This window comes from Sus scrofa, chromosome 14, assembly GCF_054392235.1.
Source record: "Sus scrofa isolate SSC_HxYL_T2T_F1_AM1 chromosome 14, Sscrofa_HxYL_maternal_Yorkshire_Landrace_v2.0, whole genome shotgun sequence".
NCBI classification, from domain to species: Eukaryota; Metazoa; Chordata; class Mammalia; order Artiodactyla; family Suidae; genus Sus; species Sus scrofa.
The window spans coordinates 101,808,550-101,831,330 of record NC_139396.1 but is presented as its reverse complement, the minus strand read 5'-3'; the positions used below and the strand labels follow the sequence as shown (position 1 = coordinate 101,831,330).

The 22,781-nt window shown below is 41.3% G+C and overlaps 1 protein-coding gene across 38 annotated transcripts in view; it reads left to right on the top strand.

The window, feature by feature from the left end:
- The window catches only part of KCNMA1 (potassium calcium-activated channel subfamily M alpha 1), a 753,494-nt gene that overhangs the window by 498,278 nt on the left and 232,435 nt on the right, over positions 1–22,781 (top strand). For all 38 annotated transcript variants that reach the window (XR_014825729.1, XR_014825730.1, XM_084993162.1 and 35 more), the window contains 2 exon segments: positions 12,039–12,114; positions 21,953–22,028. Coding sequence is in view for 36 of the 38 variants with exons in the window: in XM_084993162.1 (XP_084849288.1) it covers positions 12,039–12,114; positions 21,953–22,028 (152 nt within the window). In the remaining 2 variants the exon portion in view is untranslated.

Here is a 22,781-nt window from a genome sequence, read left to right as displayed (position 1 = left end):
CCTAGCCAGGGAACTTCCGTATGCTGCAGGTATGGTCCCAAAAAAAAGAGAAAAAAGAAAATAAAAATTGAGTTTCTCTCCTTCTGGCTCCCCTATTCAAACAGAAAACTCTTGAAGTATTTGTGCCATATATTAGATTCCATATATAAGTGATATCATATGGTATTTGTCTTTCTCTTTCTGACTTACTATGGCACAAATGAACCTTTTCCACAGAAAAGAAAATCATGGACTTGGAGAACAGACTTGTGGCTACTGAGGGGGAGGGGGAGGAAGTGGGATAGACTGGGAATTTGGGGTTAATAGATGCAAACTACTGCCTTTGGAATGGATAATCAATGAGATCCTGCTCTATAGCACTGGGAACTTTATCTAGTCACTTATGGTGGAGCATGATAATGTGAGAAAAAGAATGTATATATGTATGTGTGACTGGGTCATCTTGCCGTATAGTAGAAAATTGACGGAACACTGTAAACCAGCTATAATGGAAAAAATAAAAATCATTTAAAATTTAAAAAAAAGAAAACTCTTGAAGCAGGAGCATCACTCCTGTCCTTTTAGGGTCTAGGACAGTGAGTGACTGGTGCCCAGAGGCACTCGTTGCACACCTAAGGCATGACTGAATGAATGCATAGGTGAGAATTTCAGTTTGAGTTTCAGCTAATGTTTAGTATCTGTCAGACGGGAAGCAGGAATGTGATAAGGATAAGGAGGGGGCACAGAACAGTCTGAGCAATTATTGAGGGAAAAGATTTGAAAAGGTCAAACAAGCACTGTTTATAAAATGCAAGTTCTAACTGGAGGAACTAAAGCCCAGGGGCATTTGAGAGCAAGCAAGACAGTCCTTTCCCTTCCACTGAGAAGGAGGGGCTCTGATTCTCTCTGGGGGTGGGTGGGGGTGAGAGCTCTGGTTTGGCGGTGATAGAGCTGGAGGTTGGGAGGTAGGACCTCGGGCTGGCAGCGCAGTGCAGGGATCAACCTGGAGACGCCACCCTGAGCTGCTATCTGCCCCTTTTTAGTCTGAAGGCTCCTGTCCTCAATTTGAGCTCTCGAGCTGCAAGGCCAGATGACTGTGACCTTGTCAGACATCACAAAAATAATTGCTCTTCAGGATTTATGTGGGGGCAGAGGGATTGGAAACGACAGAGGTTTATTTGAACCTTTCAGCTTTTTGGATTTAAAGATTAAGGAGTCAAAGGGAATGGAAAATAGCAAATTGGAAAACCCTGGCCAGCTTTCCATCCTGGGCTGGGATGTGTTTGCTTTTGTGATTTCTCTGTCTTGTGCTCCAGTGGAACTTTGCTTGCAGGATTCTCCCAAGTTCTTCCCTAGGATAATGGGGATACTGAACAGTGAATGATTTGTCATTTACCTCCATGTCCTTCAAATCTCTGTCGGTATAGCAGTTCTGCTTCCATCTGAGAAAAAGGTCCTCCATCCCTTGACTTGTCTGGTTGACCTGCACTAAAATTACATGTCACTAGTTCTCAGGATGACCTACCCTTGTTGTTCAGACCCCAGGGCGAGTGTGATCCTCTGAAGGGACAGGAGTGGCTGGGGTCCTCCCTGCCTACAGTCACTGGCCTCGGGATCCGGAATCTTTGTCTAGGGCACAGACTTAGAGCCAGAACATCCGTCCTTAGGCCTGACTTACCATTAACTGTATAAGAAGAGCAAAAATTATGAATTAAGGATAGGGATTTTCTATGCATATTATGGAAATTTTTAAAACTAGTGGAAATTAAAGAAACCTACCATCCTGCCTCTGTAACATAACCACTGTTGTCAGTTTATGCTTTTCCTAATTTTGAATGTTCGTATACCCACTGTTTTCACAGTTTTATTGGAAAGTGTACCATGCTATTTTTTTCAGTTTCTAGTTTGCTATTTTATTGTGGTAAAAACACTTAACAAATAACAAACACGTAACAAATTTTTCCATCTTAACCGTGTTGTAGTATACTGTTCATTTATGATAAGTATATTTGCATTGTTGTGAAACAGATCTCTGGAATGCCTTCCTCTTGCAAATTTGAAATTTAGTACCTATTAAACAACTGCATCCCCACCCAACCCCCGACCCCCAATCCTCAGCCCTTCATGACTGCCAATCCACTTTCGTTATCCTACTTCTGTAACTTAACCTCGTATCATAAGCATTCTTTCTTGTGACGTTATTTTTTGAATAATATCCCATAAAAAGATGGACTGTATTTAAGAAGACCTATTTTTAGATATTAAGCTGCTTTCTCTTTTTCTTATTTGATGAATAATTTTGCAATGAACATCTTTGTTTCCGTAGCATATTTCTCTATTTTGTTATAGTTTCTTAGGCTTCCTTCCCAGAAATGGAATTAGTTTGATTCATAATGTGTAATTACTTTCTGAACATCCTCTAACAATTTACAGTTCCACCATCAAATTGTTAAGACCATCTCATGGAGTCATCTCTAGTAGGTGAAATGGAAACATATTGCTAGTTAAGTAGAATAAACCAATGTTACGGTATTTTTAATTGGTATATCTTCCATTTCCGTGGAGTGTAATAATTTCTAATCATTGTTTACTAGTTATATTTTCTATTTCATGTGTCTGTCGACTGTTTTTTGCCTATTGATGAACAAGTGATATTTTATATGCTTTGACAGTATGAGGAATTTATCCTTAATATATCATGTTTGATTTCATTATTTTTCTAGTAGATTATAGTCTTATCTATATCACTTTTTTTGACATGAAGAATTTTGATAATTTTGTCATAGGTGATCTGATATTTAAAATTTTGGAGGGAGTTCCCATGTTGCTCAGCAGTAACAAGGCTGAGTGGTGTGTATGAGGATGCGAGTTTGATCCCCTGGCCTCGCTCAGTGGCTTAAGGATCCGGTGTGCCGTGTGCACTGTGGTGTAGGTCACAGATGAGACTCAGATCTGGCATTGCTGTAGTTGTGTTGTTGGCCAGCAGCTATAGCTCTGATTTGACCCCTAGCCTAGGAACTTCTATATGCTGCAGGTATGGCCCTAAAAAAGAAAAAAAAAAAATTGTGATTCTTTTTAATCTCAGTATAGAAATTCTTCCTCTCGTCAAAGGGCTAACAGATATGTAATTTTCTTCAGTTTTTCTATGGCTTATTATTTGTATTTAATTTTAATTCATCTCAGTTAAGTTTCAATTATGGTAGGGGGTGACTCCTCCTACCATAACAAGGAGGATCTTATTGGCAACCAACTTTTCCATTGTTAGTATGTAACGCTTGTCTCTCCTGTGAGTTGTGATGACTTCTTTATCACATACTGAATTCTTTTCTATGTAGTATAATCTATTCTGCCTATCTTTTTGTGACTTTTCTCATTCTATTGCTTTGTGATAAATTCGGCCTTTAGGATTTCTGCATTTGGGGATTTGATGGAGTTTTTTTGTACCCTAATGCACGAATAGTTTCGTGACTATTCAGTGGTTGTCATTGAAGAATGTGTCCCTAATTTGCTAAATGTAATATATATGTGTCTATCTGTCCATCCATTCAGATAGGTACACATGAATCTATCCCAAGGAATTAAATGTTATATGAACATTTTTTATTTATGCTCATGTTTTAACTAGTTTCTGAAAAATGAGGGTTGGGGTCTCACGCTGTGATGAGGCATTGTCATTTTGTGTTGTTTGATGCATTTTTGTCAGATTTTGTTGTATATGTATTTCAAACATGTAGTCTTTGGTGTGTAAAGTTTTTTCACTGTTACGTATTTTTGGTGGATTGTTACATTTATCAATATGAAGTATTACTCTTAATTTCTTTAATACATTTTTCACTTTGATAACATTATTGCTTTGTTTTCATTTTTTTTTTTTTTATTATCAGCATTTGCCCGGTGCATATTTTTCAACCTTTCATTTCTAACTTTCCTTTGCATTTTGTTTTCAATGACTCTTTTACAAATAGCATGCATCTGGAATGTGTTATCACTGTTTTTATGTTATCTGAATTGTGTCAATCAATAGCTTTTACTCATTCGATTTCGTTGTGATTACTAATGTAATTAGGCTCTTTTTGCTGTTGCAATAGTATTTTATTAAAATTAACATACTTTCTTTTCCTTTTTGGGAATTCTTTCCTTTAAATGGATTGATCAAATTCTTTTGTTCTTTTTTCCCTTTGCTATTTGGACCTTATACAATTTCAAATATATTCTTAAGTTTTGGATGCACATACTTAAAATTTTTCTTTTGAAATGTGTAATTGATAGGACTTTCTCCTGAAGCAAGATAAGAACCTTAGCACACCTTTTTTTTTTTTTTTGCCATTTCTTGGGCCACTCCCGCAGCATATGGAGGTTCCCAGGCTAGGGGTCTAATCGGAGCTGTAGCTGCCAGCCTATGCCAGAGCCACAGCAATGCAGGATCCGAGCCGCATCTGTGACCTACACCACAGCTCACAGCAATGCCGGATCGTTAGCCCACTGAGCAAGGGCAGGGACCAAACCCGCAACCTCATGGTTCTTAGTCGGATTCGTTAACCACTGCTCCACAACGGGAACTACCAGCACACCTTTCTTACCTTCACCACCCTCTCTCTTGCATGCTTCCATCTTCCATGTAGTATCAGCTAGAGATTTTATGTTTAAATTATTGTTTATTTGTTTTAATAACATTCAGTCAACACATAAACTAATGAGTTACTCTTTTCTCACATGACTTCTTGTATCTCACTTCTTTTTGGATTTATTTTTCTCTCAGCTAGGTAAATTTATCAATTATTTTCTCCTGAAAATTGCGATGATACATTTCTTTCCTTTGTTTCCTTGCATTCAGTGAAGCCAGGAGAATTTTAACAATAATTTGATTCTCTTTGCTTTGCGGAGTGTGTATCTTGACATTGATATTCTAAAATGTCACCATGATATGCCTTGATTTGGGTCCTTTAAGATTTAACCTGCTGGACACTTAACAGATCTTTCTAAATTCTAATGCTATTTTGAAATATTTCCTGCTTTCTGTTACCTTTATTTTCTCCTCTGGAAACTCAGTTACTTAAATGTTGAAGATTCTATACCAGTCTTCCATGTCTTTTAGCTTTTCTTTTGTACCCTAAATCTGTTTATTCCTTTGTATGAAGAGAATTCTGATAGTCTAGCCCTCTAGTTTGTATGGGGCTATATCCATTCTTCTAATAGTTAGCCTTTTAAAGTTTAGAATTATAAAATTTTTAATTTCTAAGATACCTGGTTGATCTTTGCAGGGTTTGAGTATTTTCTCATTACTCTGTGTTTCTCAGTCAAACTTTTCCTAAAATTGTTGATTTGTTAATGTTGTATCCTTAAGTGTAAATATACCAGACTGTATGCCTTTCTTCAAGAAATCTTGACTTTGCTCAAATACTTAGAGACTCTTGATTTGGTGCATCTCTTTGGATTTGATATTTTTGGTGAGCCTATCCTCAAATGCCATCTTTGCTTAAGGCACCTTTGTTTGGGGGGTGAAGGGGAATTTGGCAATGTATTTTGATCCAGTAACTGCTCTTATAGCTGGGGAGATAATTTCTTTCTTCTAAGAGTTACCAGTTCACTTGGGATGTTGATTTATCAGCTAAAATGCCCACACTTACTGCTTTATACTGGCTGTTTGGTACCTCTCTGGTACCCCAGTACATCAGTGAATTGTCCCAGCCTTCCTCTTCCCAGTGTCAGTCATCTCATTCCATCTTTTGAACAGTTGCTTTCTCCTTCACTATGATTTCTCCACCCCACTAGCCCAACAACCTCAGTCTTTGGGGAATACCTTATTATTATTATGTGTGTGTGTGTGTGTGTGTGTGTGTGTGTGTGTATAGTATATATAGTATGTCCTCTTACTATATATGTTGTACAAATGTGAAATTAGGTTCCTCAGTTCTGCCACGTTATTAATTCCAGCAGAATATCCACTTTTCATCTACCAATATTTTGTAATTTTTCTCTTATGTGCTAGTATCTCTTCCCTTCTTTTTGACCTCATGAGATTTTGCTATTCTTTCCCATTAGTATTATTTTAGTGAGGTTTTGAGAGGAGACAGAGGTAAATCCTTCTTTTCAATCTGTTATGTTTAACCAGAATGCTCTGGATTATTATTTTAATTCACTGATGAATTATGTAGGTTTTATGTAGAATTTCCTTTAGCATCACTGATCTTAGTGAGATTGGTTTACTTTTGTGCTTTGAGAGGCAATATTTGGTACCAGGTTTATGATTATTTTATAAAACAAGTTTAATAGCTTTGCATCCTTTTGTGTATTATGGAATAGTTTAGAATTTCAATAAAATGCAAATGCTTTAAAAATGTAGTAAATTATATGGGTACAAAGTCTTTGAGGGAAAGCTATTAATAAATTTTTCAGTTTATATCTCAATTACCATTCTGTAGTGGTTTTCTTTTTCTGTGTGTATAAATTTACAAAGTTTATGTTTTTTTGAAAATGGTCCCTCTCACTGAGGATTTTGTTTTATTAGTTTCTTTACTGGATCAGCCTGTATTTTTTTTTTTATTGCTAATATTTGCCCCCATAAAATGATTTAGAACTTTTTATTGCTTGTGATATTTATTAGCTCTCTATTATTCAAATATAAACACTAAAGTAGAAACCATCTTTTCTTCTAGTGTTGTTAAGATTCCTTTTTTTCCTAGGATCTTGAGCTGAACGCATTATTTTGTGAGTAATCTCTTATTATACTATTGGTTTCTTCTGATTGATAGTTAGCTAGTCTGATCTTTAAAAGTAGAGGCAGGATGCTTAATGGATATACTACTAGTTTTAGATTACTCAAGTGATTGCTCAGGGAAAAGAAAATTTGCTAACTGGGGCAAACAATAAAACTTGGTTCCCTTTGGCACACTGTTCCCAAAAATAAATAAATCATCAAGATGGATTAGCAAGTTAAAGATTAGAAGAAGAAAAGATACCCTAAATTGGTGGTTCCCACACTTGGCTCCCCATTAGAATCACCTGGGGAGTTATAAAAATTTCTACACCCGGGTTGTACCCCAAACCAGTTAAATCTGAATATTTGATGTTGGGATGGGAGGCAGGGAGTAGCGTTGTCATAAAATTCCCAGGTGACTTCAGTGGCCCTGCAGTCTTGTTTTCTCCTTAGAAATGCAGAGTATCAGGCCCCATCTCAGACCCGGGAATAGAATCTGAATGTTAACAAATCCTAGGTGATCCATATGCATGAGGCATTTGAACAGCAACTGGTCTCTAAAGTGGGGTTTTGCAAAGGTACTCTGTCACTTCTTTATTTGAATAACACTTGACTGGAAGACAGTCAGTTACACCCATTCATTTACATAACTTTTACGGAGAAGGGGTAGTTGTGATAGAACCTAAAATATTTACTATCTGCCCATTTATAGAAAAAGTTTGCAAGCTTCTTAACCTTGATGGCACATTAAAATCACCTTAGAGCTTGAAAACTCCCTCCACTCGGTTGTACCTCAGACATACACATTTTCATTCTCCTCACTTATAGCCATTTTCCTTCTCTTTTTTTTCTTCTTGTCTTTTGTCTTTTTAGGGCCATATCAGCTAATGGAAGTTCCCAGGCTAGGGGTCAAATCAGAGCTTTAGCTGCTGGCCTACACCACTGCCACAGCAATGCCAGATCTGAGCCACCACGTCTGAGACCTACACCGCAGCTCACAGCGACGCCAGATCCTTAACTCACTAAGCAAGGCCAGGGATCGGACCCAAGTCCTCATGGATCCTAGTTGGGTTTGTAAACCACTGAGCCATGACGGGAACTCCTATTTTCTATTTTTTTTTAAATAATTTTATTTCAGAGATTCTAAATTATGTAAAATAAATAATAAGAATATCATGTTACGAAGCAAAGCAAGTGAATAACTTGTCACATTGACATTGCCCATCCCATGGCCCCCTCTTCTTGGCCTCCTTATGGAATCCAAGGTTGCTGTCCATACTCCTTCAGGACTCACTGAGTGTAGCAGAGTGACCATTGGTCAAGCCTCTTTCTGCTTAGGCTTCTTTGTATTTCCTTAGAGTGTCAGCCCTGACCCCCATCATGTGAACCTTCAGAGTTCATGGCTTTTCCTTTTAGTAAGCAGGGTTGTAGGCTCAGAGTTCCAAATGCAGAGTATTTACCCTTAGCTCTCTGTCATCTGATATTTTCTCAGAAGTCCGACTCATTCAGTTGAATTCAAGCAAGTATTTACTGAGTGTGTACCTCATGCCAGCCACTATTTTAGGTACATGGGAGGCAGCCATGAACCAGGCAGACATCGGTCCCTCCCATCCTAGAGCAGAAGCTATGGATAAGGGGACATAAGGTAAATTACATAAATAAGTAAGATGCTAGTGCTTCCCCCTTGGGGAAGCAAGTAAAGTATGCAAATAGAATAAAGAGTTTTGGGGATGGGTGGGGCTGAGGTGGGGAGTTGCCCTTTTAATAGAGTAGCCAGAGAAGGTCTCACTGAGAAAATCACACTGATTAAACCTGAAGGAGGTGAGCCAGTGCATCATGTAGCCACTAGGAGAGGAACACTCCAGGCAGAGAGAACAGCATGTGCAAAGGCCCTGAGGCAGGAAAACAGCCAGATCAGAGGCTAAGTAATGTGAAAGGAGTGGAGGCCATGAGGTGCAAGAGGCAACCGAAGCTGGTGTTGCTTTAAGTTTTTTTTTTTTAGGGCTGTAGGTGTGGCATATGAAAGTTCCCAGGCTAAGGGTTGTATCGGAACTGCAGCTGCCAGCCTACACCACAGCCATAGCAACTCGGGATCTGAGCTGCATCTGTGACCTACACCATGGCTCATAGCCACACCAGGTCCTTTAACCCACAGAGCAAGACCAGGGATCAAACCCTCATCCTATGAATACTAGTCAGAATCATTTCCACTGCACCACAATGGAAACTCCAAGCTTTAGGTTCTTGAAAGACTTGGACTTCTACTCTGTGTGGGATGGAGGGTCTTGGAGGATTTTGAGCAGAGGGGCAGCCCTGATCCATGTTACCTGGTAACAGTGTCACTTTGGCTGCTGTACTGAGAACAGACCACAAGGGGTCCAGAGGAGAAAGCAGATGGGTACATCGTTAAACTGGGTCTGAAGGAGTCACTTCAGATCAAGCATTTCTTCAGAGCATCTGGCTTGATCTGAGGAGAAAGTGTAGACTGATTTTTTTAACCCTTGTAGAAGTTTGTTTCTCATTTGCATTAGTTAACTCCAGTGCCATGACAATGACCACAAGGCAGTCAAATAAACAGAGGCCCCCTCCGTTGTGCCGCTCACAAGAACATGGCCCCTGCATCGCTTCTTTAGCAGAGAGACATTTTTTTGGGCTCTCCATCCTGGGAAAGCCACAACTCCCGAGAACCATCTTGTTTTTCTCTTTTTTGCATTCACGTTATAGCGGTTACCCACTTTGCTTTGGGCAAGTGCTCAGACCTAGATCTGCAGTTTATCTCTAGCAAGAGAGTAGGACCTTATGGCTGCTGCATTCACTTTCCCCCTACCTTTATTTTCATATGCCTCATTTTTTAAAAAATGCTTTTATTTGGTTCTATTTTTATAAGTCACTTTAAATATGACAAGCAACAAATAATATAGGATGCAAAAGGCACCACTTCATGATAAAAAGAACGAAATCCTGTTCAAAATGTCATTTGTATTCTAATTTTATTTCCATAAATGAAAACACACACACATCCCACACAGATTTTCAGGATACAACTATTAGTGGCTAATAAATTACTAAAGCATTCCTCATATCCTGGACTGGTTTCTGTTGCTAACTGCCAGTCTTTTTCTATCTCAAGCTTCTTAATCTCCCAGCAGTCGGTGACCATGATGCGGGAGTCAGATCAGCCAGTCAGCTTGGACTGGAAGCTTAGGACCAACAAGACTGTTTAAAAGTCACTTTGCAGCCTGTGCTGGTCCCCCCACCCCCACTCGCCCCACTTCTGATTTAATAAGACTTCACAAACTTCTTTGCAAATGTTTTGTACAAACAGTATATTCTCTAGGAATTTGGATCTTTGAAAATGTTTTTTGTTGCTTTTATACTGTTGAACTACAACTTGAGTGGGTATAAAAAATCTCAGGTCCAACTCTCCTTGATTGAAAAGTCTGAGTGTTGCCCAGTCGTCATTTAACACTTCCTGTGATATAATGAGATCTTAGTTGCCTTAATGGTAACCCTCTCCCTACCCTGACACTTTTTGATTTTTATACTTTCATTTAGTGTAATACTTGAAATTTGAAGGAAAAAGAATAAGATACTTCTTGGCATCGGTCTTGCAGTGCTGATCATTCATTTTGCCTTTTCATCTCGAGTCATTTTTTTCTTACCCAGAAAGTTCACTGCTCTTACGTCGTAGCCATTACTTCTGATCTATTACTTCTGATCTACGTGTCATTTGCTCTTCGCTTTGGAGCACATTTTATTCATCAGTTGCGTCTCTGTGATCTCCACTCCATTTCTACTCTCTTAAGTTTCATCCTATTTCCTCCCTTGTCTTATGTTCTCTGCTTGGAGAGACACCCTCTGCATTTAGTCCTCTGCATCCTGTCCACCTGCAGCAGTGTTAAGTCCACCTTTCATCAGCCCAGTTAGGACTGTGTTTTTGGCTCCCGAGTCTTTGATTTCACCCACATCCCTTCTCATCGCTGCACTTTCTTGTTTAATAAAAGTAATAGGAATATTATTCTGAATAGAAGGTGGGTTTTTCTGAAAAAAAAAAAAAATCTTCCGTCCATGAAGGTAAATCCTTTTAGGTGAAAAATCTTCCTTTTGAGCCATATCCTTTGCTCCCCCTGGTGCCATGGAGTTTTGCCTTAGGTGGGCTTTAAGTCCGTTTCTCCTCGTCACCTTGTGCTTGAACGAGGACTAATCTAATGGGGCCCACGTGGAGCTTGGCCCATGTTCTTTCCTTGGTTCACCCTGGGGTCTTTAGAGCATCACCACCACTTCCTCTCACCACTCTGCAGGCATCCTCCCTTACCGCCTCACATATGGGGCAGAATAAAGTCTCACCCTCTGGCTTTGAGCTGCTCATCCTCGGCTTTGCCCAGTCTGTGCTCAGCTCTGCGCCTGGCACGAGGGGAAGCTTAATAAAATGCTTTCAGGAAATAGGCAAAAGAAAATCCCCTGAGGAGCGGGTATGATATTGAAAGTGTCTCAAAGCTGTGATAATCAGTAGTTTGTAAACAGTTCTCTTGCATGACTGCCAAGCTTTAAAGCCCCATGAATCACTCAGATGGCTTTTGACTCACGAATTAGATCTCAACAGAAATATATTCTACCCTTTGGCTATTAAAACACAACGCTCATTTGTAGTGTCTTTAATCCTCAATTGTGTCTTCCTTTCCATCTTCCTCTTTCTCCTGGCACCAAGAAACACTGGCTCTTCTTTTCTATTCAAGAGAGTTATTGATGCAGAAAGGAGAACCATTTATCTTGACGCTCAGTAAAAGTGGAATTGTGGAAGTTTTGAATCCTGAACTTAGGAGATCTTACTGATTTGACTTCTTTTGTTGTTGTTGATTGGGAGAAAAATAGAGAACTTTGTGGGAAACAGATAATGCTATGGGCTATACTCTTCACTGTATCAGAAATGAAGATAAAGATGAAAAACAAAGAACAAAAACCCAAAACCTTCCCAAAGAGGTGAGGTTATCCGATTTGTTCCTAATCTGCTCTGAGCACAAGAGTTGTCCTGAGCTATTCCCGGTATTTTTCAGAGACAGAATCCTCTCAAACAACCCTGTAACTTAGAAAGAGTGCTTGAAACCAGAGAGGGACTCCTGAGAAACCTTGGGAGACTGGGCTATCCAGACAGGCCTCCTTTAATGAGAAAGTCAGTTTACCAGCCGAGATTAAACCAGAAAAGGATCAGCATGAAGGACTATGTCCAAGGTACCGAACGATTCAATCTTCTGCAGGCATTTTATATCCCTTCAACCCTGGCAGCTGTAAATCCAGCAGCAGAGTGTGACCATTAAAACCACACATCGAAAATAATGCGTCTCTCTTTCATTTCTCTTTCCAGGTTTGAGGTTTTTAAGAGCTCTCAGACTGATCCAGTTTTCAGAAATTTTGCAGTTTCTGAATATCCTGAAAACAAGGTAAGAGGTTCCTTCTCATATTTTTCCCCCCTCCTTGTTGTCCCCCAGTGCCAAGTTGGGACTATCGGGTGTGTTTGCTTTCATCATAATGAAGTTAGAGTCCTTTTATTCGCAGAGTGATCTAACACAGAAATCCAGAGCAAGCCTGGAGTCAGGTCTTCTGCAGGGTTGGGAGACTATGGTAAAGAGAGAGAAGCAGCTGTGCCTGCGGGGAAGTAGAGATGGTTTGGGGGGACCGTGTGGGGTTGCTTGGGCACGGTGCCCAGTGGGGAGAGGCACACAGTTCTGCTCCTTAATTGGGAAGTCCTTGCTCCAAACCTTTTAAATCACCCCTTTATTACCTCACTAAATAAGAAATTGAACCTGGTTATAAAAGCCACGGAAGCAATGCTCTTTGAGAGGCAATCACGAACCTCATACGGCAAACAGAAAATCATTTCATTTCAAAGTACATTCTAGATGTTCACTTTATGGCGAGTATAGCCCCTGGGGCTTGCTCTGTGAATTGCCTTCTGGGGAATATCTAAAAACCTCCTGCCAAATGCACCATGACTACTTCCGTTAACCGTGTTTTGATCTGGAAAACACTACTGGGCCAGGAGAAAAAAAAAAATCCCCGGAGTCCCCTTTCCTGAGGACCTGCGGCTTCTCAGAGCTGGCCTGAAACCAGGGCCGCCTTGATGAATAAACTAATAAAAGAAGTTGGACGTCCTTTAATGGAGAATAAGTACAGGTCATAAATTTCTCTTATAGGAAATTACACTTTAAGACGCTCACTGCTAATGTTCCATTTCCTCTTTGGTTGGCCTTACTGGGTTTGATAAATGATGAAAAACAGGACACCTCTGTATTTGTGATTTATAATTAATACACCTGCCTCTGGGGACCTTGGCTGCAGCCTCGTTTTCCCAGTCACTGAGGCTGGGACTCAGCTGCCCGAATGTGTCACTTCCAACAAATGTGATGGGTTATTGGCTTTCCTCTTTGGGTCTTAGTGGGGTTTTTTCTTTGTTTGTTCGTTTATTTTAGTTTGTTTTGATTCCAAATTAGTTTTCACTAAGTATTCACCTTTGTGAATAGGGTTTGGGGGTGAATTTCCATTAGTCAAGTTAAAAAGAAATTGAGCACGTAAAGAAATCTACGTGTCCCAACACGTTTCACTTTGATTATCCCAGGGTCAGCCTTTGTTGGTGCTCCGTTCCATAGTGTGGGAGGTTATCGATATAGAATGAGTATTATTATTCTTCATGTTTCTTCTGAGTGACGATAACCTTCATTTCTATCTTCCTATGGCTCTTTGATGCAAGGGACTCTTTTTGCTCTTGAAAGTAAGATGTAAGCAAAGCTGGCTGTCCCCACAGTCTGCCTATATCACGTTTGCTCCACTACATGGTATTTTTAGAGGTAGACATGGTGAGTACCCAGTGGCGTATTTAAGAGACAGTTGGAGGAGTTCCCTTTGTGGCTCAGCGGGTTACGAACCCAGCTGGTATCCATGAGGAGGCAGTTCAGTCCCTGCACTGAGCTCGTTCAGTGCATTAAAGATCTGGCGTTGCCATGAGCTGTGGTGTAGGTTGCATATTTGGCTCAGATCTTAGGCAGGCAGCTGCAGCTCCAATTTGACCCCCTAGCCTGGGAACTTCTGTATGGTGCAGGTGTGGCCCTAAAAAAGAAACAAACAAAGGGACAGTTTTGGGGATGGTGTGATCCATACTCTCTGATATGGTGTAGTAAGTTTACTGGTTGAGGGGGATTTCAATCTTGACACCAGCACTTTAAGAAGGTGCCATTACTACAAGGACTAACTTGGAGGGCACCCTTTTCTCACCTTGCCTGTGCTTCATCTGGGTCTTTTGTGGACTTGGAAGGATGATAAGTCATCTGAGTAAAATGTCTTTGGGCTTTTGCCAAGAGACCCACCCATTTTCTGTTCCTTGGAAAAGACTCCATGCTTTTGGATGCAGAAAACAGCGTTTGCATCCTTGGTGACCAGTCCACCTGGCGATGTGTCCCTTACCGGGGGTTCATTCTCCCAGTGTAGAGGCAAGAAAGCCGAAGCAGCCAGTGAGGGAAAGAGATGTCTTTCTACATTGGGAGAGCCATGGGGTGGTAGGATCCTGGGGAACGTTTCCTCAGTCCCCCTCTTCCCACGGAATTCAACTCCTCCTGTTATTGGAAGGTGGTTCCATCACCACTGCACCCTTGGATTGTCCTGGTTCCTGTTGTGTATGGTCACAATTAGGTGACTGAGTCAATTTGAGCCTGAATTGAGCACCCATTTGTGCCAGCAGTGAGGTGGGTACAGGACTGAGCCCTGGCAAGGGAGAGCCAGGCTGATCTGTAGTGTGCTTGGTGCTGACATACAGGTACCCCCCAGGGATTTTGAGGTGCGAAGTAAAGTAATTATGAGGGGTTTAGTGTCAGGGTGGGGGCAGTCAACAATCTTTTTTTTTTTTTTTTTTTTTTTAAAGGGCTGCGCCTACGGCATATCGAAGTTCCCAGGCTAGGGGTAGAATTGGAGCTTCCAGCCTATGCCACAGCCACTGCATTTCTGATCCGTGCCACATCTATGACCTACACCACAGTCACAGTTCGTGGCAAAGTCAGATCCTTAACCTACTGAGCGAGGCCAGGGATTGAACCCACATCTTCATGGATACTTGTCAGGTTCTTAACCTGTTGAGCCACAATGGGAACTCCAAGGGTCTTTTCAAGGCAAAGTGGGTGTCTTAGGTAAGCCTTATGGAAAGCTCAGAGTCCTCCCTGTGTGGCTGGAGATTGGGCATGTGGCAGGGAGGGAGTGTGGGCTGACTTCCCATCACAGAATTTGCTGAAAGCACAGAAGGGAAAGAACCTAACCCCGGGAACCTTGAGTAATTCTCTGCTCTAGGAGACTAGGGATTGTGTGTTAGGAAAAGAAAACAATGAGATTGGGAGGGCAGGTGAGGGCCAGATCACAGGCACAGATTGAATCTTTACTAATATAGGAACTGACTCTACAGGCTTTTGAAAAACTCTCTGAGCTCCTGGCTGATCCTGGCTCATTCCTTCTGTGCCTCCCCACAGGTGCAGCTGCACCAAAGTAGAAGACTTGGTCTTTGTAGGGCTTCAGACCTTGAGGGATTTTCTGGTGATGCCTCTGTATTTGCTGCTTTCACGGTGACCTAAGAGGGTGGGTAGAGCCTCACAGTCATCTTCAGGGGGAATGCGTATGGCTTTATCAAGTGGCCAGTTCCCACCAATCTGGGGCATTAGGTAGGGATGGGGACGCTGAAATGTGATTTGAAACAATGATATAAAATTCTAGTTTTATGTTATATTCTTTGTCTCTCTTGGCCAAGAGTGGGAAGAAATAGGGAAGAGAAGTATATGGTGTGTGGGGGGGGGGCGAGGGAGGGAGAGACAGGGAGAGAAAGAGAGAGAAAGAGTATGGGGGAGAGAGAAAGAATTAAGACGTTATCAAAAAGATGACGTAGTGAATAGGATGACAGGGAAAATAGTGACAGTAATGGGACAGCACTCACCAAACTATCAGCCAACAGGAGGGTCTAAAATGCTCTGTATCCTGCAAATGGCATATTGAAAAGGCTACTGAGAGACCTCATGTCATTGTGTGAGCTTTTGGTGGTTCCTCGGTTGCTCTGAAAATTGCAAGCAGACTCACAGGTGGGAGAACACTTATTCTAAAGTCAGGGTAAAGCAGAGCTCTGTTTAAAGGGTGTCATTCCACATCTCATATAATGTACTAGATATTGATGATGGACATGTAGATACTGATGGCAGAGATGTTGCTGATGGAGATGAGGATGCTGGTGATGGGGAGGTAGATGCTGGTGATGGAGATGTAGATCTGGTAATGGAGATGGAGATGCTAGTAATGGAGAGGCTAGTGATGGAGTAGATACTGGTGATGGGGATGTAGATTTAGTAACGGATATGGAGATGCTAGTGATGGAGATGCTGGTGATGGAGATGGAGATGCCAGTCATAGAGACACTGGTGATGAGGGTGTAGATACTGATGATGGAGCTGTAGATACTGGTAGTGGAGATACTAGTGATGGAGATGTAGATACTGGTGATGGAGACAGGGAGCACCTGGAGATTTTTAACAAAATGGCAGTTGCCTTACTGTTTCCTCTCGTTATTAAAGTACAGTATGCTCATTGTAAACATTGCAATAATAGAGAAAAGCATAAAAGATAAAGCAGAATTTCCCCAACCACAGTGATGGTTGAGATAACCATCGCTAATAGTCTACCATGTCACTTTTATTTCCCATATAGCCTTCCATGCTATGTATATATACCATCATTTGTCCAAGCAACATATTCTTTTTCTGGACATTTTGGGAACTGAAATTACCATGCCACGTATATGACCTCAGAAATTGCTCCAAGGTTTAAGTTCTTAAAAAGAATATTCAGAGTTTTCAGTTGCTACAAAGAGTATAGAGACTGCAGGCAGAGGCCACAGTGTAAGGGCTCTCAGATGTCGTGGATTTGACTGGGGAAGCAAGAGAGAGAGTTGTTGAAGAGTTTGAGCAGGAGAGGAATGTGGTCAGATTTACATTTTATAAAAATCCACTATTTCACCAATTTTTTAGAGAATAGGTTTGAAATATCTAAGACCATTGCCCATAAGACTGGTCAGGGAACAATTGTCCAGGCAAATGGTATTAGAGACTGGTCTTAGGAGAAGAAGGAAAAGGATCAAGAGATATTTAAGGGGTAGAATTGACAGAACTTGATTTTGCTTCACTCCATGTCTTATAGTTCAGACCATTCAATGCCATGGGGTTCAGTCCAGTTGATTTTGAGAGTATTTCACATCTTTCCAGTGAAGGTAACAATATAACAAAATAGGGGTGTTGGCACCTGTCTGTCTGTATTCTTGGCTAGAAAGAAAGAAGAAAGTATTGGACAAGCAGAAGAGGTATAAATTCATGTTCCTTTTTGGAAAGTGGATGACATTTTCTTTCTTTTTTTAATAATGATTTTTATTTTTTCCATTATAGCTGTTTTACAGAGTTCTGTCAATTTTCTACTGTACAACGAGGTGACCCAGTCACACACGCATGTATACATTCTTTTTTCTCATATTATGCTCCATCACAAGTGACCAGACTAGTTCCCAGTGCTATACAGCAGGATCCCATTGTTTATCCATTCCAAAGGCAATAATTTGCATCTATTAACCCCAAATTCCCAGTCTGTCCCACTCCCTCCCCCTCCCTCTTGGCAGCCACAAGTCTGTTCTCAATGGGTTTACAGCTGTTATCTTGGAAAGAGACAGACATTCATTTTACCAGTATCTACAGAGACAGATTTTCTTTTTTCCCCAATTTCTGTGGAGTCCTGTCGAAGGTCTCTGATCTATAAGAACAGAAAGGTTTCTTTGCCTTCCCATGGATGATGATTCCCTATATCCACCGATATCAATTACTCTTAATGGCTAATGAGAACTCATGGACAAGGACCCAGAAATGATAATGGAAAACATTAAAATGAAGTTAAGTTCTCATGATAAGGTCACTATCCATCCCTTATCATGAGGGGGCTAGAATCTGAATGGATCCAATCATTCTAACCATGGGGAATGTCACATTTGGTCCAGATCCCTGGACTTAGTCATGAAGTCTGTGACTATCTCCAGTGGCCTCTTGTGCCAGGCAGAGCCTACAACCCTGCCTTCGAACCCCTTCCCTCTTTCCAAGGAGCCCTGTGCAGCCTGGACAGAATATGGGGATCGTCCTCCAAGAGTTAATCTCGCCTCTTTCAAGCAGAGCTATTAGGTGATTGCCTGGTCCTAGAGTTTAATTTGAAAAGCTAATTCCTAATAGTGGGCAATCTGTAATGATGCAGACACCATAAAAATAATCAGATTTCAGTGCTTAATAGGGACCTTTCAGCAACAATGATTAAATATTCTCTACACCACAGGAGCTCCCTCAAGCACTATTAATATCCCTGTAACAATCACTGAGAGATTAATAATCGCCATATTAGGTCATTTTTCCAAAGCTTCCCAAGGCTCAGAGACTCCAATCATTTAATGTCTCAAGAGAGCCCCACACGGTTGTTGGTGGGACCCTGCTCTGTCAGTCTCCAAGGATCTGGGAGTTTGTAAGTGGGTCACCTTGGTACTTAATTATCCTCTGAGAAGATGAACAGTAAAGCTACCCTGAGACCTCTCCCTTTATCCCTAGCTGCCTATTCCTCAACTGTCTCTCTCCAGCATCACTGCCCCTCGGAGAACTTGCATGTAGAGGCAGGAAGTGGTTGGCTCTATTTGGGCTTCCCCTTGAGAAACTAATTGGGAACAAGGTGTGGCCATAGCCTCTCTCCTCCCTAGAACAGGGCCCTCTGACCCTTTTCACATCCTATAGATGGGGTGTCAGCTTCACTTTCTCAACAAGGAAGACTTTCTGAGGGACCTCTCAGTCTGTGACTATTGTTCCACAGGGTAGTGGTCAAGAGGGTAGACTCTAGAGCCAAACTGCCTGGGTTCGGAGTCCAACTCTGCTGCTTGCTGTGTGAACTTGGGTCCATCTCTTAACCTTGGGATCACCTCATAGAATCTTTGTGAAGATTAGATGAGTTAATATACAGGAAGCACTTAAAATGGCAGTGTGCTGGTAAGCCCTGTGAGAGAACTGTGTTAGCCATTTTACTTTTTAATTTTTTCCTTGTTTTTCTTTTTTTTATTTCCCCAATACATTATTTTTTTTTCTACTGTGCAGCATGGTGACCCAGGTACACAAACATGTATACATTATTTTTTCTCACAGTATCATGCTCCATCATAAGTGACTAGAACTACATAGTTCTCAGTGCTACACAGCAGGATCTCATTGCTAATCCATTCCAAAGGCAATAGTCTGTTAACCCCAGACTCCCAGTCCATCCCACTCCCTCCTCCTCCCCCTTGGCAACCACAAGTCTATTCTGTAAGTCCATGATTTTCTTTTCTGTGGAAAAGTTCATTTGTATTTAGATATAAGTGATATCATATGGTATTTGTCTTTCTCTTTCTGACTTACTTCACTCATTATGAGAGTCTCTAGTTCCATCCATGTTGCTGCAAATGGCATTATGTTGTTCTTTTTTATGGCTGAGTAGTATTCCATTGTGTGCATATACTACATCTTCCTAATCCAATCATCTGTTGATGGACATTTGGGTTGTTTCCATGTCTTAGCTATTGTGAATAGTGCTGCAGTGAACATGTGGGTGCATGTGTCTTTTTCAAGGAAAGTTCTGTCCAGATATATGCCCAAGAGTGGGATTGCTGGGTCATATGGTAGTTCTATGTATAGTTTTCTAAGGTTCCTCCATACTGTCTTCCATAGTGGTTGTACCAGCTTACATTCCCACCAACAGTGAAGGAGGGTTCCCTTTTCTCCACACCCTTTTCTCCTCCAGCATTTGTTATTTGTGGACTTATTAATGATGGCCATTCTGACTGGTGTCAGGTGCTATCTCGTGGTAGTTTTGATTTGCATTTTCTAATAATCAGTGATGTTGAGCATTTTTTCATGTGTTTGCTGGCCATCTGTATATCTTCTTTGGAGAAATGTTTCTTCAGGTCTTTTGCCCATTTTTCCATTGGGTTGTTGGCTTTTTTTTGCTGTGGAGTTGTATAAGTTGTTTGTACATTTTAGAGATTAAGCCCTTGTCAGTTGCATTATTGAAACCGCGTTAGCCATTTAAATCAGTGGTTTCCCTTGGGAAAGAGGTGGGCGGGGGCAGAGATCAGTCAGTCAAGGGTGATGGTCTGAACCACACTGTGGGCAGGAGATTCAAAGAAGCAGACTTTAGGGAGGAAGTAGGGACCAAGCCAGGCTTTGAAGAAAGAGAACTCTTTGGATAGGTAGGGAGGGTTTTGTAACTGAGCAATTGCATGAACAAAGGCTTTGTGAATAAGTTGGGGTGTCTTGGAAGTTCCAAGGGTTTGTGTAGAAACAATAGTGATGGGAGAACCTGGAACTTCAGAGTGTGTTGAAGGTGGTGGAGGGAGTTTGTACGAAGGAATTCCTTCCACGGGAGCCTTTGGACAGGGAAGTGACAGGCCGGTAATTCTGGTTAAGGAGTTTATACCCAGTGGGGGCAAGCAGGGTGAAGATGAGTTGGGAGACCAGAGTGGAGACCTGTTCGCTCAGGACATATATTCTTAGAGGCCCTACTGTGCACCAGAGACTCACTGCTCCCAGGGTCCCAGCACAAAAAGATCTAAATATTCAGTGAGTTCCAGTTGATCTATTCAAGGAACACCTGTGGATGCTGAAGTTTGGGGGTATAAAGTTGTTGGGACAAAGGATATCCTTGTGGTCCCAGGCTCCCACTCCCTAGATGGCATATGGATGACAAAGGGAAACAGGCACGTCTCAGTGGTGCCATCTGACATGCCCACCTTAATCACGTAACTGGACCTAGTATAACGGAGCTGGAATTTCCTGATGCCATCTCCACAGATGTATTGAAACAGGATCTAATCCTGAGGGAACAATCAGACAAATCCAGAATAGGGGCCATTTTAGATAACAGCTGACCTGGGTGCACAGAAAATTAAGTTGTCACTAAAATTAAAAAGAGGGTGTGTGGGGTATATTACTGACAGAGTAAAGGAGGCTAAAGCAGAGAATGGCAAATTAGGTTGTTCATGGGCCAATCAGCCTGCTGTCTGTATTTGTAAATAAAGTTTTACTGGAACACAGCCACACCCACTCCTTTACAGGTGCTTTTCTGCAACCACAGCAGAGTTGAGTAGTTGCAACAGAGACTTCATGGTCCAGCAAAGCCTAAATATTTACTATATGCCCCTTTACAGAAAAGTTTCCTGACCCCACAATTAAAACCACATAATAATCAAATGCAATATCAGAACTTCAATTACTTCAAAAAGTGAAACAGGATGAAAATAGAAAAGCATCAGTAAACCTAATTTTGGAGCAGCTGGAGAAATCCAGAGTAGAGGAGCTTATTAGTTGATGTTACTTGAATCCATGTTAATTTTCTTAGGCAGAACAATTGTATTATTATTATTTATTTATTTATTTTTTAGGGCTGCACCTGTGACATATGGAGGTTCCCAGGCTAGGGGTCCAATCGGAGCTGTAGCTGCTGGCCTATACCACAGCCACGGCATGCCATATTTGAGCCACATCTTCGACCTACACCACAACCCACGGCAACACCAGATCCTCAATCCAATGAGTGAGGCCAGGAATCGAACCTGTACACTCATGGATCCTAGTTGGGTTCGTTAACTGCTGAACCATGACAGGAACGCCATAATTGTATTATTATTGTCTTGCACAGTGACCTTCTTAGGTGTTGAATGCTGGAGGACTTAGCGGGTTGTGTCAAGATGTCTACAATGAGCTTGTACATGGTTCAGCCAAAAAAAAAAAAAAAAAAAAAAAAGGCAAACAAAGAAGAGAAAATATGTATAGAGAAAAGCAATTGTGGAAAATGTGAATTGCTTAATCTTGATGAGAGGCATACAAAGTGTTCACTGTACCCTTCTTTTAAAATTTCTGTAGGTCTAAGTAAAAATTCTGTAAATCCAAATTTTCAAAATAAAAATTAAAAAATCTTAACACGATCAGAGGGGGGTTAATTTAGGGATCACTTCTGGTAGCTCAGATGTCATCTTCCTCTTGGCTCTGGAATGAACTACTTATACCACTTTTCGGGGTCCTTCCATTAAGGTGGAGGAACAAGTGGGGGTTGGAGGGGACTGCCTCCTCCTGAAAGTGGAGCTGTTACCGTGGAAGACAGCCCCAACAGGGTCTTCTTTTGTAACTCCCAGTTTTGCTTGTTGTCTCTTTTGCACAGTAATTCCATCAAGCTGGTGAATCTGCTCTCCATATTTATCAGCACATGGCTGACAGCAGCCGGGTTCATCCATTTGGTAAGTATCCCTGAAGATGCATCAGTTCTGGCTTTTCCGGAACAAGCCCCTCTTGGAGTCATTTTATTACCTGGGAGACAAACTTCAACCCAGCTGTAGAATGCAGGGAAAGGAGAAGCAACTGCACAATTGTCTGGGTTTCCAACACTTTCACTCCAAACTAGTTCCAAATGGTGAGTAATGTTCACACTATGAACCTGCGTTTTTGAGCTCACTGGTATTGCTGTGGGGCTTTCGTAGATTTTTTTTTTTTTTTTAACTCTGTCTGCAATAACCCATCTAACCACAAGATGGCAGTGCTTCCTCAGCAAACACCTGAAAAGGTTGGTGACCAAGCTCGAAGTTTGACCCCATCTCTTAGTAAACAACACATTCAGATTCCTCCATTTCTCTCCACTCCCCCGCCCCTTACAAAAAGCCCCCTTTGATTCTTTTGCCTGATTACTTGTCAAGTTATTTCGAATTTCAAAAATGGTAATTCTTTTTAAATTAACGACTCCTTGAAAGCCAAGCTAGTCTCACCTCCCCAGGGCAGATTTCCCGCCTGCCTTAGGGAGCGTAGTTATTGTGGGAAGTGTGTTTCATACAAACATAAACACTTACAACTGGAAGGAGTCTCATTCAAATCTGAAGCTTTGAGTAAAGGTGCCCTTCCCTTGCTGAGCCTCTCACTGCATAAGGGGTGAGAAGAAGGGTTTCATTACCTCCCATTGGGATCTTTCGTAATTATTGGCCAAAAAAAGACTGCTGGGG